The sequence below is a fragment of the Lasioglossum baleicum genome, chromosome 13, assembly GCF_051020765.1.
Source record: "Lasioglossum baleicum chromosome 13, iyLasBale1, whole genome shotgun sequence".
Classification (NCBI taxonomy): domain Eukaryota; kingdom Metazoa; phylum Arthropoda; class Insecta; order Hymenoptera; family Halictidae; genus Lasioglossum; species Lasioglossum baleicum.
In genome coordinates this window covers 10,411,423-10,429,175 of record NC_134941.1, presented here as the reverse complement: position 1 = coordinate 10,429,175, position 17,753 = coordinate 10,411,423, and the positions used below count along the sequence as shown (strand labels likewise).

Below are 17,753 nucleotides of genomic sequence, written 5' to 3'. Positions count from 1 at the left end.
AAATGCAAATTTTTATATTTTTTCTACAATTCCGATCAATTGCTATTTTTGAAAAAAATTTGTTTCACATCCTGTAGTAAACCAATTGCTCTAGCTTCCCAAAAAAGTTCAAATCGTATAGTACAATATTAGAAAAGTTATCGTCTTTAAATTTAGAGCATCCGAATATTAATTCGAGTAACTGTATATTACTTAATTGTCAGGTATAGCATTTTTTAAATATTTTAGCAAAGTTAACGAAGTGGACATAATGCAATACTATATTCAACCACGTTTTACGTTACGTAAATTATAACGAAACTTGTATAGAGTCGACATAAATCAAATTTTATCGTGTTTGCAAGACAGCATATCTACTTCAGTCATTTTTAGCGACTTGAGCAGGTTCAATGTCAAGGTTCTCTTCAAGTGTGCAAAATTTCAAAACGAAATGGAACGATTTTCCCTTTGAAGCAATTTTCTTCTGTACAAGCTCCGATCGACCTAGATCGTCGTCTGAAAAACTGTCTGAACGAGCTCGAAGCGATGATAGGAAACGACGATCTTCCATCGAAACCGTTATCGTCGTAGCTCACACTCAAGGCCGTGGGTTTATACATACAACCGTCAAACTAATCGCTCCGATAATTAGACTTGTACATTTCGTGAGCGAGTTCGCTGCTCCGTTGGATCCATTGGGGTCCTATCGAAAATCGCTTACTTGGTTCTCCTACGCTAAAACTTCACTTCCCGCCAAGAGAATTAACCTTTTCTGTTGACAACGCCCGTCAAAATTTCTATTTCAACTCACACGTCAATTAATGGGCTAATTTTTATACAGAATGCAAATTCTGTGCATCGATTGCAAGGTAGACAAGCATTTCTTTCTTGTCACGATCGTTTTGGAGATTCTTGTGAAATTGTTGTTTGGCTCCTGTGTGTGGCAATCAATGCAAACATTTTTAACACGCTTTTATTAGCTTGCCGAGTTGTCGTTGTTGTTGTTGTTGTTGTATGCGTCAAATCTTGTAATCGAATTTTAAACCACTTCCCGATGAGCTAGAGACTTGAAACTTTAAACGTAGCTCAGAACTGGAGGACAATGCAATATTAAAAAACAAATTTAAAAAAAAACTGTGCGTTCAGGAGAAAAAAAATGTTGATATTAACCGTCACTAAATAGTCAGTAAATTAAAAGAATATATAAAAAAACCTTTTAAAAACCACGCTTATATTAAAATACACTAAAAAGTAGAAAATAATTTTTTTTAGACATTAGCGACTATAAATAAAAGTGTGGAGCGCACACGAAGATTACGTCAATATAGTTTAGCGCTCCACACTTTTATTTATAGTCACTAATGTCTAAAAAAATTATTTTTCTCTCCTTTTTAATGCATTTCAATATAAGCGAGGTTTTTAAAAAGTTTGTTTTTATTTTGCATAAAGATCCGCAGTCTAATTATTACACCTCCGTTTGTCTCGAAGGAAACAAATTGTGCAACACAACAGACTAAACAAACTTGGTGAAGTCCTTATCGTAATTCCAAGTCTAGTTAATTTGTGGCCACGACGACTACTAGTGTCTTCGAGTTTCTCCATTATTATTTTATCTCTCCAGAGAATAAATTCTGCTTTGATACAAACAATATCACTTAATCAAATTCTTACCCAACCGACAATCTAAATCATTAATCTTTTCATACATAATATCGAATGAAATCGTTTTCAATCTCCTCCTCCATTATGCTCGTATAAGAAAAATTCTTATCCGAACCCGAAATCTAATTAAACTATTACCACACACCTCCTCGTAAAATCATCTTCCGGCGGAGTCTCAATTATAACGTTATTTCCGAGAAGAATGAATCGAGTCTCCATACTTAATTGAACAATCTTATCCTAATCTACAATGTAATTAATGATTTATGATTTTTACACAACGTGTCCATTTTCTTCGAGCAGAATGTTTCGTAAAATGACGCTCCTATCGGCGTTTAAACCATTATTTCGCGTTTCCTAAGGCACAACTAAGCTAAATAATACGTAATAAAGCTGTTATCTTAATCCGAGATGTATTTCTTTCTTTACTATGCTCTCCGAGTGTCCGAGTGAAATATCTGATCATTGTACTGGTGAGTTTTAGAAAATGAAAATTGCATCAATTGCAAGATACAGGAGTGGACATTTACTTCTTTTAGCTGAAATAAATTTTTATATCCACTTATTAAAATTATTAAAGAAATAAATTTTTACTTGATTCGAATATCTCGCAAATGATGCAGAAAATTTTTATTTTACATCACAATGTTCGCAGTGTAATAATAACATAACAGTATTCATAAATTCTTCGTTTACTTAATTGATCTACTAATTTCTGCTGATAACAAACGCAGGGAAAAAACGCGAACAAAGAATGAAGCGGATTAATTCTCGCATTCGAACGCTGTCGTCGAGGTACGCGATAGACAAGATAAAATTTATGGTATTTGCTCTCAGTCGCGGGACTCTGTTCGACAAAATATTTGTCCCGTGAGTGAAAGATCGATTTATTTAAGTCGTGCGCGACGCGATCGATTAGCGAATTGCTGGGCCAATTAATACGCGTTTGATTTCGCCTCGAAATCGAATTAGAAATCGGCTAATCGCCGCGATAACTCGTTTAGAGCGAGCCGTGATCGATCCCGTCAATTCCGCTTGCATATTTATACGAATTATGCAATTGCATCGCGGCCGCGCGCGTCTCGATTCAATGTTACGTCGAGTGTGCGCGCGCGCGCTACTGGATGCTAAAAAGATCGACTATGATCGAAAGGATGCGCGGCTACGATCGATTACTGTGTCGGTGACTGGTCTTTCTTCCGATTCATGGCTGCGAGGATTGGCAACATGGCAGACTTTTAACGTTAACTCTTTTGTGTCATATTCAAAATTCCTATCTCTATCGGGACCAATAAATAAATATCTTAAATTCTTTTTGCAATTTCGTGCCAACCCAATAGTGTATACAGTGAGTGTAGAAATTATTCGTACGCCCTTTAAAATAGAATAACCTTTTTATAATTGTACCAAACGACCTGATTTTTTGTAATCAATTAGAATATAAAATGACATGAAAAAAAGATTTTCCAAGAATTATAGTTTTTCCAAGATATATATATTATTTCCAACAATAATCAGGTCGTTTGGCACAATTATAAAAAGGTTATTCTATTTTAAAGTGCGTACGAATACTTTTTACATTCACTGTATATAATATTGTAAAATAATAAAAAATGACAGTAGAATTTTTACCAAAATTTTGCACAAATATTCAAAATTTAGCGATTCGATTATTGTATTTCTACTATCATTTGATCCACGAATGGAACATAGAACATTGAATTTAAGTGCTGGAAATATCAGTCGATATCTGAAGCCCGGGAATTCTGTGAAAGTCGTTATCAGCGGCGGATCTTTACAACCAGCGAAACAACGCAGACTGTAAACATTTTCGTTTTTCTCGGTGCGAACGATTGCCGCGTAGGAATTGCATAATCTCAATCGAGGCGAGCCGATTCGATTCGACGGAACTCCACGAAACCGTGCACCGATCGGCTAAACGTTGCTCGCGTTACGTTATCGAACTCCTCAAGGGTAGAAGAAAAAGTTGCAAGCACAGAGAAGAATACCGGCGTTTGTGCTACGGGAGCCCTGGAAAACTCAAGGATCACGAGGTGTCTAGCGGAACTTCAAACGGGAGATCGTTAATCGACGCTAATGAGATGACATCATCGACGAACGATCCTCGGTGCTCCTCGATTTTTAGAAAAATTGGAAACATTAGGTAGGTACGATTTTTAGCGATGACGTTGAAGACACGTATATGCTCTTCTAAATAAAATTTGTTCATCGAAGTAATGGCCATTGTAATCAACTTATATTGCTAATGAATTACATTTCTTATCGTTCTGCATTTTTACTTGATTCAATATTTAAGATCGTCATCTTTCAATTTTTGGATTCATTTATCACCACATTTTGGCCAAATTTCACACAATGCTATCGTCTATTTATTTTTCCACTCGTGTAAAACGAATAAATCTTGTTGATAGACGTTGCACAATTAATTTTATATAAAAGTAAAATTAATACAAAATAACTGGTTCCAGATTTTTTCTTTTAGAAATATTAATATTTTAAATATGTTTTTCTGAGAAATTTTTTTAGTTGACTTCTTTACACTGAAGCACATATTTAAACAAAACTCAAACGAAATCTAAATAAATGCAATTTTGTCATTAATATTGGGTTGGCAAATAAGTTCGTTCGGTTTTTTACATTGGAATAAATCACAAAAACCGAACGAACTTATTTGCCAACCCAATATAAGGCAATGGATGCCAATTGCGTTTAGTGCTCGGCAGTTCTAGTGTTAAATAAAAATAGATGGCCAGGAGTCGCCGGATGAGGGGTTACCCCTTCTCTGCTACTACCGGGTTAGTCACGTGACATTCTGACGCATGAAGCGTGGGGGAATAGCGTCGTAGAATTGAAAGGTAGAGTAGGGACACAAGTTCTGTTCAAACCTAGTAAAAAGTTTAACAAATTTCATGAAACAATTAAGTATTATAAATATTATAGAGCCATTTTTGAGCCTGGAGTGCGTCTCTGCGTTGTTGATTTGAAAAGAATGAATCACGTATGATGATTCATTTGTCAGTATACGTGAAACGAACTACCGAAGGAAATGATAAAAAGATAATTTACATTCGAGAAAAAAAGTGTTGACTAGAAAAGCTTGTTTGAAATAGTGCTACGATATTACACGTTATCGATTGATAAACGAACTAATTTCGTCTCTGACTGGTTTGCACCAAATGACTAATTAGCGATGTTCATTGTCTAGGTAAGTGTCACGTTGTTAATCGTCGCAATATGCTACGTACGAGGAAATCGAAGCTGAATCCAATGAACGTATTTAACTATTTCTAAACGAAGACAGACTACATTCCTGAATGCGATTAATAAATCGTCCGGAATGCATCGAAATTATTCAATCAACATAAACAACTCCGACAAGCTCGAGGCACGTGAGAAAAAACATTACCATTCATTTATGCGCTGCATACAGAATCATTTCTCTCGTACACAGAACATTAGACAATATTATTTTTAGCTGTTCGAGATGCACAGACTAGCGACTGTGAAATCCAATTGCAATGTGTTCACAAGAGAATAATCAAAAAAGTACATTTGTAAAAAAGCCCACGCATTATGTTTAACATATTACAATGATTTAAACAAGAAATCAACATCTACGCAGCTCCTGCACCTTGCAATTAACGAACTCAATTCTTAATCTGCATAAAAATCCACAGTCTAATGATAAAATTCTTTTTCAATTAACAGAATAATTTCATTCGAGTGTTAGCTTACAAATTTTTGAATTAATTCCACCTTGCAATTAATGAACTCAATTTTTATTCTGCATAAAAATCCACAGTCTAATGATAAAATTCCTTTTCGATTAAAAGAATAATTTCATTCAACTGTTAGCTTACAAATTTTTGAATTAATTCCACCTTGCAATTAATGAACTCAATTTTTATTCTGCATAAAAATCCACAGTCTAGTGATAAAATTCCTTTTCGATTAAAAGAATAATTTCATTAGAGTTTTAGCTCACAAATTTTTGAATTAACTCCACCTAGTTTGTGGAAACAGCAGTGTGCAACAGCGGGCGATTCAGGTTTCGCGTACAATGCATGGGGAACCCGGCGCAAAGGTAGCCCATTGATAACGCGGCGGCGACTTAATCAATGAACCGTAGTACTACGTGCGTACTACAACCGGGGATGAATGAAACGGGTAAACGTTCTTGCCCGATCAAAGATTCACATGGAAATGCGTGCACCGATTACTGGTGCGTCTCATCAGTATATCACGTCCAGGATCGATTCACTAGCGATTTACAGAAGCCTTTTTATAGTCATTCAGTAGAAAACGAGTGAAAAGAAAGGAAAATTTAAAGAACACTACACTTACGTGTATTCTTTTATTATTTAAGTCAGGATTTCGTGCATTTATGATAAATATGAATTCCATAACACCCCTGCATTATTTTCGACGCCTTAAAATGATTAAGAAGAGAACTAAATGTCTATGTGGGTCCTATAACTTGCAATTAAACGATTTTTATTTTCCATAAAAATCGGCAATTTAATAATTAAGATACGAACAGAAAATTATTTCAATGTTGGACATTTTGTCGAAGCTAATATAGTAAAATTCAGAAATCCTGTAACACTTAATTTAATATAATGAGCAACTATTGTGAGTTTACAGAATTCAGTAGATTATGAAATGGAGAAACGATAAAAGTTGAACGTAGCAAATTCTGTAGACGTTAATCTAAACGAGTAGCTCCAACAAGCTAAATGAATTAGGTGTATCGTGAAAAGGAGGCCAATTAAAATTTCAAGGATATGAATATTGCATATTGTGCACCGAGGTATCAGTTTGTCTACGAGTATCAAGATGAAACAGCGAAGCCGAAAAATGGCAACCTGCCCCGAAATTCTGCGGAAGCTGTTTCGAAAGTGACTGTGTCTACTCGAGGCCGCATTGTCTTCGCGTTCGATACATAATGCTGTCTGCAAATCTCCGGCGAGTTGGCAGATGCGAAAATAATTTTGCAGTTGCAAAACCACCGCTCGAATCGGGGGTGACTTAAACGACCGTATTGCTAGTCATCTCTCGAGCAACAATATTCAGGCGAGTCTATCGAGACAGGGAGAAAGGGAAACGCGATTTCGAAATTGACGATGCATACATCGCAAAACTCTATTCCGAGCTTTAGCAAATTGTACCAAATTTTATTTTCATCGAATTCCAAGGAAATTTTACAAGCTTTGTTCACCATAAATGTTTCTTCAAAACGCAACAAACACGAAGAATAAACCTTAAAGTTCTATGAATATAATATTCCACATTTGAATGTTCCATTGTCAGTAGTAAAATATTGGGTTGGGGAATATGTTTTCTTTTATTCTACAACGATTTGTTTGTTCTTTGGCAAAGTGTTGTACATCGATCGAAAGAGCTCTTTCTGCTCTACGAAACTGTGATAATCGTTGTTTCGAATAATTTAATTTTTTATTATTTTTCAGGATTAGAAATGGAATATCAGGAGGCAAAAATCAACATTTCGACACCTGCTTTACTTCGCTTTTCATCGAGGTCAAAAAGGAATTAGCGGGAAAAATAAACTGCGATCATAAGACCATTCTCAACCATCTTCATTCGATGGGATTTGTCGAAAAATTGAGAGCTTGGGTGCCTCACGAGCTTACCGGAAACAACAAAGAAAATCGCATGTGTCGAAAATGTTGATTTTTGCCTTCTTGATATTCCATTTCAAAGCCCGAAAAATAATAAAAAATTAAATTATTCAAAACAATTGAGATCACAGTTTTGTAGAGCAGAAGGAGCTCAGTCGATTGATGTACAACACTTTGCCAAAGAACAAAAAAGATCGTTGTAGAATAAAAGAAAACATAAACCGCTACGAACTTATTCCCCAACCCAATATATCGTCGCTCGCGAAGATGTAATCGTTTGAAGAGCCTCTAACAATAAGTATTACATTGAGCAGAAGCAAACATCAATTCTCTGATAAGAGATAACCGAAGTTGATTCGCCGTTTGAAAACCACCTGCGTGTATCTAGAAGTCCGCACGGTTCGAAGCATTCGTCAGATAGTTTCAACATTTCAAATCGACGTAAAGAACAAACGAGGATTAAATACAAAGAATTCAAAAAATTACCAAAAGCCGTAAGTCCAAAACAAAAATAATAAAAATAGGACCATCGACAGCTCGATTTGCATCCAATAACAATTTCAGAATCACTAAGAAACCACGTCTAATCGAGAAAGGGACAAATTAGAGGCACACGACGTCCAAAAAGAAGATAATAAAAATAAGATCATCAACTCCCGGGTGAATCTGCATCGTCCACCGGAAGTCGGAGGTTACTCTTGAGCGTAGGAGACGGCGTCGTTTGTGAATGATTCATAGCGTGTCGGTCGAGAGTCGGATCCGTACGCAAACATGCGTCGGCCGGTTGTAATCCGATAAATTCGCAAAGGTCGATCATCGCGTGTGCCCGTCGATCAGCTGACGATCCGGCTGAATGACTCTCACCACTCTCTTTCTCTCTCCCTGGCTCTCAATCTCTCGGTGTGCCGCCGCAGGAATGGCGAGAAACGGCCGCGTGAAAATCGCGCGAAAGTACTCGCGAGCACGTGGCCCGGCTCTCTCGGCACCACAGACGTATAAATCGCAAACTATTCGCGGCTACCAACGCGCCTCGGGCCAAGAATAAACATGAAAATAGGTTTGCAACCCTTACCTCGCCGCGATCCGCTCCGACCATGCCGGAAAAGCGCGATTATGCGAGCGACGAAAATCGATTCGCGTTTCGCTAACCGGTTAATCGATTTTTCCGACAGAAATTTTTCGAGCCGAACCTCCATTTGCATCGTAGAAACGAAGAATAATTATCCTCTTGTGATTAACTTTTTTTCCCTTTTTTATTTTTTGTTATAATTAATAATGTTCATTGTCCGAGCATGTGAACTCGAATATAAAGATTGACAAGGACTTTTTCAGAAGCGATAACAACCTGTTATGTCGTGCATGAATTACAACGTCGTTCGACGATCTTCCGAGAAGCTTTGAAGTTGGTCTTTTTGTAATTGTACAGTCGAGGATGAATTATTGAATATTTATAGAAAGTGTACGTGACAGATTTGCGGGTCGTGTGAATATGTAAACCCTCGTCCCTTTTTATTTTCCTAGATTAATTTGTCTCTCCATGTTAAATTGATGCCAACCGAAGCCAGACCGAGTTCAACGGATTTATAATCTGTTTTCGATTTTCAAATATCAATATCAATTCTTCCATCGAAAATAAACAAAGTGTTCACTGCATCGTGTCCTCTCACCGATCCAAACAGAGCCACATTCGATCATTATAACTCTCCAACCCAGTTCGAGAAACATGAATATTATAGCTTCTCTGGCAAGGACGAGTCATGCTTATGAATATTTTGAACTTAATAAACACTACCATTATCGTTCCGGCGAGAGATTAAAGCACGACATTATTTCGCAGTTATCAACATTCAATGGTCGTAATGTGCGAACGGTAGCAGAGAACGAAGTAAGTACTTGTGCAATTTCAGCTGGCGTCGCTGATTTATCACTGAGCCCGAGAATTATAATCAATTTCCACCAAATTACGCTTCGAAAGAAAATTCGTTATCGTCGCGGAATATACTTAACTACGCGGAAACAATTTCTCATTTAACGTCACAACGGTGACAGCACATTAACAATTGAAATGAAATCGAACGGAATTCATTGCACCAGTACTTTCTTTGTTCGCTGAACTGACTGCAGACTTTTATGCGACTCGCGTAAGTAGCAAAATTAAACCAAACGGAGCACGAAATTGCGTGTGTCGGTATCTCGAGATTTTCGTATGGATTGAAAGCTCGTAAAAATTCGTACTGCCACTACGAAATTGTTAACGCCTGAATTTCACCAAACATTCAATATTGAATAATTCTTCGTGCAACGCAAATATGAAATTCGTATCTCGAGATTTTCGTATGGATTTTTTAATCCGAGCTTTTGCTCGTAGAAATTCGTACTGCCACTACAAAATTGTTAACGCCTGAATTTCGCCAAAAATTCAATATTGAATAATTCTTCGTGCAACGCAAAAATATCCGCGTAAATCCCTATTCTTGAAATTCGTATCTCGAGATCAAAAATTCATAAAAATCAATATTTTAGTGCCAAGAAAAAATGATTAAATTAAATACAATATCTACGAAAATCGGTACGAGAGCTCACAAAAGTCCGCAGTTCAGCGTGAACAAAAAAGATTGTTGATAAATCTAAGGACTCACCAAAGTGTTCTGATAGCCGAGACCATAATCCTGGCCATCCTCGCTGCTGGACGCCGCCATCGTGGGAATCTCCAGCAACCTCGAAGGAGCACAGAATCCACAAATCGGCCGGGGAAAAACGCGCGGGAATGAGGTAGGTGGGAAAAGATCGAGACGAAGGAGAATCTAGATCCTATAGTCTATCGATCACAGCACAGTCTCCGCCTCTTCCACTTCCGCCGCGGCTCGACTTCCGACTGAGCCGCATTTATTCGTGGATCCTGCGTCGAAGCAGAAACGAGCGAGCGGATCGAGATCGTTTCTCAATATTCATGGAGTCCGGGGCTCTCTTGATCGCGCGCGAAATCCCGAAGGGAAACTTTTACACTGAAAGGGAAAAACCGTCACGTTAATTTCTCGGCTGAGGATTCCAGCGATAATCGGCGATCGATTGACCGGCCGGCACAGAGATCACGGTAATAACGCGGTTCCGATGATCCCGATCGCGGTCGCGAACATTTCGAGCGTGTGTACAGAAAGAGAGAGAGAGAGAAAGAACGAGAGAGATTCAAAGTCCTCGGCGAAGACTGCTTCGCCGGTTCCGGAGACGAACTGACGGCCGCACGGACGCGAGACGCGTTCACCGGCTGTCGAACGCCGCAAACGGGAAGGAAAACAAACCCCCACCACTTTTTCGAGCGGGTAGCCCGAAATTCCCCCCTCCGGCGTGTACACGCTCAAAAAATGAGCCCAGCCGGCGGTTAACCTCGGGGAAATTGGTCTCGGACGTGAGGTGGGGCCCCTTCAGGTAGAGAAGGGATGGTTTTATGAGGGTGAACGAGTCCCGATTATTCACAGGAAGATTTCTTGTGCCCTATGCAGGTAACCTTGAATTTAACTAGGTATTATATTTGTGTCGAGCTAATTTTTTTTTCCTTCAAGCTTACCAATGTTTGAACGGTAGATATCGCATTGCAAAATGTCAATTTCACGGTTACAGACAATATTTTTCTGCGGCCGCGTAAATATTTACGAGTGACAGGGCACATAAATTGTTTCCTCCAATTCTTCTGACAATCAACAAATGACATAAGTCTATTACGAAAAAAGAAACTCCGTTTACTGTCGAACTAACCGTCGAAGGACGCTCTTAAAATTTTCGATTAGTATGAAGTAACAATTGTTTTGTTGTCGTGCATTTTTATCTCGTGAATGCAATTACAGAAATCTGAGGAGAACGAGCTTTTGTTTTTATGCGAGTTAATGAGCAATTCCGGTTGAACGGGATCGTTCATTCTATCGCGAGAAAATGTGATTTTTCTGAAAACGATCGATAGGTTTACGATGCACCTTATTAACGCAATTACTTGACATATATTGAAGGCTGGGTCCTCTATATTATCTTAACCCGTAATATCAAAATTACTAGCGGATTTTATTCGTTTTTGACAAATATAGATGTAATTAAAAACAGTGAAAACATTAGGCGTATTTAGGAATATTGTTTTATTACTTTCAACCTATCAATCACAAAAGTATGAAAATTTACTTAAACTTTGTTTCTAATGTTTCTAATTAAAATAAAAATCTACCCAACTCCGGTTTGTTGCAACTGAGGTATAAAATGTTTATTTTACATGAAGATCCGCAGTGTAATAACTAGACAGCGGATTTTCATGCAGAATACAAATTTTCTACCAGAATTGCACATCCTGGAGAGTGAAATAAATATTTCATTTTATTCTTTTTTCCCTTAATTTCCCTTAAAAAGTATTCGTACGCCCTTTAAAATAGAATAAGCTTACATGCAGAAATAAGAAAGGGATTTTTTAAAACCTTTTTATTTGGGCCCTCAATGAAAATGTAAAATATATGTATTGTTAGTTATACACATGCTGAAAATTTCAACGAAATGAAATTTTCATTAAGAGCCCAAATAAAAAAGTTTTAAAAAATCCCATTTTCATTTTTGCATGTAACCTTGTAAATTATAATTTTTGGGAAATCTTTTTTGCATATCATTTCGTAAACCAATGCTTCTAATTGATTATAAAAAATCAGGTCGTTTGGTACAATTATAAACAAGTTATTAGTTTTTAAAAGGTGTACGAATACTTTGTATACATCGACTGCATTAAAATTTTTCTAATTCATTTACTGTTTTAAATGTACCTACTCATTTTCGTGATAAATGCATAAACTCCGCTGTCTAGCAATGACGAAGTGTGGAGAAAAGTGTGTTCGGTGGAATTGGAGGATCGAAAGGGGTCGAAGTTCGCGCGATTAATGCCGCGGGGCCACGAAGTCGAGCAGTGTTCGGCAGACGATCGGTTTTCGGACTTTCACTGATATCTCGTGGATTCACTGTGCCCGGGATTCTAGACGCGAGGACGACGGAATTACCTCTTGGGCGCGAGATGGTCCCGTCGACAAAGACCAAAAAAAAGAGAGAGTAACCAGCGACGTATCGTTGACACCGAGACGCGCCTCGAGAAGAGTGACTGTCCGGTCGGACGGTCGTCAGCCGACTGATAGGTGTATGAATGAAGCGGCCGAGATTTCTGCCTCGGTTTACAGGAAAATCGGAAACCTCCTCGGGCACGTGATCGGCCGCTTCATTTTCGATACACACACCTGCCGCGACGCACTATCGCCGGAAGACTATCTCTGCTGCCGTCGCGTCGATCTCTGCTGCGGATCTGCACCGTCGATCGTCGAACTATTTTTTAACACGCTCGCTACCGCAGTCGCACATATGTCGCGTTCGCAATCTCGCATTTACTCAACGATAATAACATTCATTTTCTATACATTGTCATTTAAAGTATAGTAAATACACAGCGCGATGTTCAGAGACCCTTTGTTCTATTAAATTATTCTTCATTTTCATTCACTCATTTATATTCGTCGTTTTATCCAATTTAATTCATCTCTAGCTATCAAATCGACACATTCGTAGAAGATCCATATAATGGAAAAACGAGTAATTAAATAATTAAAGAAATCTACACATATTCAACCTTCTTGCAAAAATTAATTCGTAAGTCGGACCAAAAAATTTCATCCGGGTATTACCAAAAACAAGTCCACTCTCGAAACCAGCACACCATAAAAAGCATAGCTCACCGATGCGGGGGCAGAGAACACAACAACGATCGCATAATTCTATTCCACTGGCATTGTTTATCGCGCGAAGCACGTCTGGGGGCCGTTGATTCGCCAAATAATTCCGCGGATCATGAAACCGTCGTAAATCACCGGGATCAACGGGTGGTATATACATGTAGATCGTTGTGCAGCGCAGGCGTCTCGATCGTCACGTGGAAGATTTGCGTTTTCCCTTGGTGGTCGTGTAAAAAATTCATGCTAATGGTTCGCTGCCAAACAATGTCCCTCGTGAGACCAGGATCGTTTTACACCGTTTACATCATTTTACAATACTCTCGATGTGGCTCCTCTGTCTCGTGAACGAAGACCTTGGCCATTATTCGTTTCCTCGAGCGCTCGTGCGCGCGTACTATGTTTCCGGGGGTACCATTCTCGACGAGGAGAACGTCTGATGGACTAATTGGCCCTCGACCACACACTAATTTCGTATCGCTCGTGACATTTCGGCACACGAGGCTTCGAACTTGGATCGCGAACAAATTGCACGTCCTGGCTCGATCAACGATGAACGTTCATCGTCGTCGTTCTAGAGCCGTACCAGGTTGTACCATAAATCTGAGGAACCTTTTTAACCATTCAGATCATTTAAGATTGATAGTACTTCTCTATCAAAGTAGAATTTTTATCGTGGAAGTTTATTGTGATTGCATTAATTGTTTGTATTCTTAATCTTGCGTGGTAGACGATTTCAACCATTTTTCAAATTAGAATATATTCAAATTTTTAGGTATGAACTTTTCCAGACTTAATCTAAATAGCTAATCATTTCAATTGCAGAAACAAATAGAATTTACATGGAACATTTATAAGATCAGATCAAAGTGGTCGCTCTTCTCATAGAGACAAAAGCGTAGCACTCACCCTAATCGTGAATAGGACCATTCACATGTTTTCAGCTTACTATCGCTGACCAAGGCCAATGGTATTGTTTGGGAAAGTAGAATAGGTGTTTTTTGGGAGAACCCCCCCTGTGGGACAGGACGTGTACTCTTTTCACTCTCTGAAACCTCAATCTCCTTTATATGTATTATCATTCTATAAAATTTTTTTTAGAAATTCCTGAGGTCCTCTCTCTTTTACAGAATTATATGTTGATTTGCATAAATGCTCAAGCTCTTCTACTGTGTAAACTATGGAAGTCTGTTGTGAATAAAAATGGGAAAAGTCAGGTGATCATTGAATTCGTAGGACCTCGTGATTTCGGATTGTTAAAAAGAAAAATAAAAGGCCGGCGTTCACGCAGAGCATGCATATTTATGAGCACGCAGGTTCTAAGCAAAGCAATTGCGCGGACTTTGAAACGAAACAGAAGCTTATTGTTAGCCTCTGTCAAAATTGCGAGATGTTTGCTAGCCGTTGATAAAACGTAATCATTTCTTGCAGGAAATCGTAGAGATGCTTAGCATCTCATGACGTATTTATATTTGGTAATACATTTCTTTGAAAATAACGGTATTATTAGCATTTTGTGCTACTTAACTTTTTCCTTATTCTTTCTAAGAACTATCACCTGTTTTGAGGTGAGTGAATCACATCGTGTGCAATGATTCCAATGATTAATGAACGCTTACATCGATAATTCTAGGTAACTAACCATAAAGAAAAGACATGGATTGTGAAGAAGAGAAATCGTATTGATTTCTGTCGAAATAAAACAAATGTGTGTTTTTTTGAAACAATATGAAATAAACTCGTTAACTAATCTCTTAATTTGTTACACTTAAACTTATAAAAATGCAGCATTGAAATAAAAATAATGGTAAAACATATATAATTCTTTCTCATATTTATTGAAAAACAATAATTCCGGATTAAATTAAAATGCACAAACAGTACTAATAATAAACCCTTAATACTAATTAATGTATACATAATACTAATTCTATAAAATCATTTTGGTCTTGGGTAATGAAACAAAATGAATTATTGGATAATGACAGCTGGACAAGGAGCTAGGCCGAATGGGAGTCTGAATGACTCAAAAGTTGTTGGGAAAATGTATAAACGTTATATTATATATTATATGTAATAAATGTACAATATAAGCACTTTAACAAGATAACATTAGCAATTGTATTGTCCGTTTACAGTTTCTCAAAAGAAAAAGATAAAAGAAAAATCATGGAAAGGCCACCCGTATTAATACTGCAGTTAGTTTAAATGTGCGTTTGAATAAGTTTAAGTCTCAAAAATATATAGATATATGTATGTGTACGTATACAAAGATGTAGATATGTACATGATGCTGGCACAGCAATATCTTTCAAGAAGACTGCAGGTTATATTGTATTGAAAAAAATAATTTTGCCCGAAACTTACATCGTCCTAGTGAATCGTCACTCTAAGACAAAAATTAACAAGCCAAGCATTACATCCCCATCGACATAATGCCATTAAGGTTTGGGTTCATTCGGCTCTGGTGACGAGCTGGGCACAAGAGAGGCTATGGCAAAGATTAAATAATGTAATAATCAAGTCGACCTGCAAAACTATACATCTTTACGTTGTTCAAACACATACCAATAATGATGATTAGAATGATCACGCAGATAATGCCAATAATGATCATCATTTTGAGATTCTTCCACCAGTACTTCCTTTTTAGCTTGCCAGCTTGCTGCTCGAACTGCGTAGCACCCTGCTGCAAAGCATCAGCTCGGTTCTCTAGCTCGGAAAGCTTCTGATCCCTCTCCAATACTTTCTCCACGTTTACTTTCATTATCCCCACGACCTCGTTCACGGTGGCTTGAGTTTGTTGCAGCTTTTTTGACGCAGCCGCCTCCTGCGGGGTGCGAGGCCCACCCACTTCTTCTTGTGAATTACCACTGCCTTCCATGTTTCTGCAATCATGAAAATCGCACGAATTAGGTTAGATATCCGAGCAATCGTGCGTTGCTCTTCGCACTGACTTTTTGCCAGCAAAAACAGGTCCTAAGTGCAGCTGAGAAATCCAAAGTACAATTTTACCAGGATTATCTGCGCGTTCTGTTCGCAGTATTGCAAATAACTACATAAATACGAATCTTTAGTAGCCTAATCGATAGAAACGGGCGTGGAACAGAGATTTATTTAGCGAACGAAGAACTTCATGAATTTCGGACCCGGATAATTACCGTACACACCCATAACCTCAAAAAGGAAACTGTGTAATAGCGAGTCGGTTTCATCTAATTCTACATGTCATCGTGACATTATTTGATTGCGCTTGGCAAAAATGGATGGAATGCGAGAGTGTCATTACTGTTAAACAAATACGAGGCATTGCAATGCATATTCTCGGTCGCCGTGAAGCTGAAACAGCTTTCGACGGATTCGAGGATCTACCTGTTTATTTTTTAAGCGCAACGAACAGGGTGAACGCACTCACGTGAAAATAAGAGATCCGTGGAGAACGCAGGCGAGGATCTGATTTATTTATAAATAATGACAGGTATTTCAAACTTCGTTTCGATGACGAACACACTTTCACGACAACAGTAAATGACACATGATAAAAATGGCGATACCCGTGACGTCACGTTTATTCCAATAACATTCCGCGAATACAATGGAAAGAAGCCGCTATTCCCAGTATATCTAATCTCTGATTCATAAGAGAACACCGTAATCTCTTTCTTTTTTGTTTTCTGACGTTCAGTGAGACTTATCTTTTTCAAAGTCAACCGCACCTCCGAAATTCAAATCGACAGGGTGCTGCCATCTCGAGAAGGTAGCGCCAACTTCGAGCGCGTGTTCCCTGTGATTATACCGACATGCAATATAATTAAATAATCAATTTACCACTGGAAACTTCGTTCTTCTACGAATGCGAGTTATGCGAAATTACGTTTGAATGATTCTTGCCACTGTCACCGTGAAACGCTCGGTTAAAGCGGCAAGAATTTTTCGAGTATGTTGAAGATAGGAACGCAAATGATTCTTGCTGCACATGCACCCCTGAAATTATTTGTGTAAATGTGCTGGATAAGTTGAATGCACAATGATTTCGAATTTTAGTAGATCAAGTATGTCGTACTATAAATATTAGAAAACATCTCTGTAAATCAGTAATATTACCAAACTTCAAGAAAAATTATGAAATACATTTTGTTAGATCAACTTCACCCTCGTTCGAATGAAAATGGTGAAAATACTTCATCAACCCGATTCAATCTTCTAAATTCGAGCGATAAACTGAAAAATAAGATAAATAAAATTTGCAGGGTTATGCAAAGAATTGACATGACCTTACAAGTGCATAAGGGATGTCAGTGAACAAATTTTCGATACAACCCTCGACAAACTACGTAAATAGTCTAAATCTTTACGATGCAAGCTCGAAACCACAATTTCCCCGTTAAAAACGTGAACTCACCATCGTGAGGAGCCATGGTTCCCATCTTCCGCCGGGTCGCAGACATTTTAGCGGAGCGTGGATCACGGCAGCCTGGTCTCACGGCAAAAATCGCAAAGAATATAAATAAAATATCCTGCGGATGCTCGTGCGCGCACTCCCAGCGCATCTTCAGGGCCGTAGAACCGCCCCCGAAATCCTCACCAATAAAAACAAACCCTAAAACCACCCTCGGATGATCAACTCCTCTAAGCAATTGAAAACACCCTTGAAGTCTCCTCAAAAAACCATTTGCAGCTTAATTAGAGGATGATCCAGATCCAGTCCAAGTTA

The 17,753-nt window shown here is 38.2% G+C and overlaps 3 protein-coding genes across 9 annotated transcripts in view; 1 reads left to right on the top strand and 2 right to left on the bottom strand.

Moving 5' to 3' along the window:
* Positions 1-14,707, bottom strand: part of Clc-a (chloride channel protein 2) — a 53,730-nt gene extending 39,023 nt beyond the window's left edge. Inside the window, exons 1-2 of the mRNA XM_076436933.1 lie at positions 12,323-14,707; positions 9,941-10,306 (exon numbers count right to left, since the gene is read on the bottom strand). Coding sequence (XP_076293048.1) covers positions 9,941-10,000 — 60 coding nt within the window. The 5' untranslated portion in view covers positions 10,001-10,306; positions 12,323-14,707. The remainder of the gene's footprint in view (positions 1-9,940; positions 10,307-12,322) is intronic.
* The window catches only part of Nsyb (neuronal Synaptobrevin), a 39,223-nt gene continuing 30,886 nt past the window's right edge, over positions 9,417-17,753 (top strand). For all 5 annotated transcript variants that reach the window (XM_076436966.1, XM_076436970.1, XM_076436968.1 and 2 more), the window contains exons 1-2: positions 9,417-9,442; positions 9,957-10,073. In XM_076436966.1, coding sequence (XP_076293081.1) covers positions 9,432-9,442; positions 9,957-10,073 — 128 coding nt within the window. In that variant the 5' untranslated portion in view covers positions 9,417-9,431. The remainder of the gene's footprint in view (positions 9,443-9,956; positions 10,074-17,753) is intronic.
* Syb (Vesicle-associated membrane protein synaptobrevin) lies at positions 14,850-17,597 on the bottom strand. 3 transcript variants are annotated; one of them, XM_076436977.1, is made up of 3 exons: positions 17,442-17,597; positions 15,608-15,927; positions 14,850-15,530 (listed from the first exon to the last, which is right to left on the bottom strand). In XM_076436977.1, the coding sequence occupies exons 2-3, from the start codon at positions 15,921-15,923 to the stop codon at positions 15,481-15,483; spliced, it is 366 nt and encodes a 121-aa protein (XP_076293092.1). In that variant the 5' UTR covers positions 15,924-15,927; positions 17,442-17,597; the 3' UTR covers positions 14,850-15,480. The 3 variants fall into 3 exon arrangements, with proteins under 3 accessions (XP_076293092.1, XP_076293091.1, XP_076293093.1); XM_076436976.1 differs by lacking the exon at positions 17,442-17,597 and adding an exon at positions 16,455-16,762; XM_076436978.1 differs by lacking the exon at positions 17,442-17,597 and adding an exon at positions 15,997-16,398.

Bases quoted from the DNA above. Each gene is read 5' to 3' on its own strand.
- Syb (XM_076436977.1), bottom strand. From the start codon at position 15,923: ATGGAAGGCAGTGGTAATTCACAAGAAGAAGTGGGTGGGCCTCGCACC. The intron at 15,531-15,607 runs GTATGTGTTTGA...TCTTTGCCATAG, and splicing joins CATTCTAATCATCATTATTG to CCTCTCTTGTGCCCAGCTCG.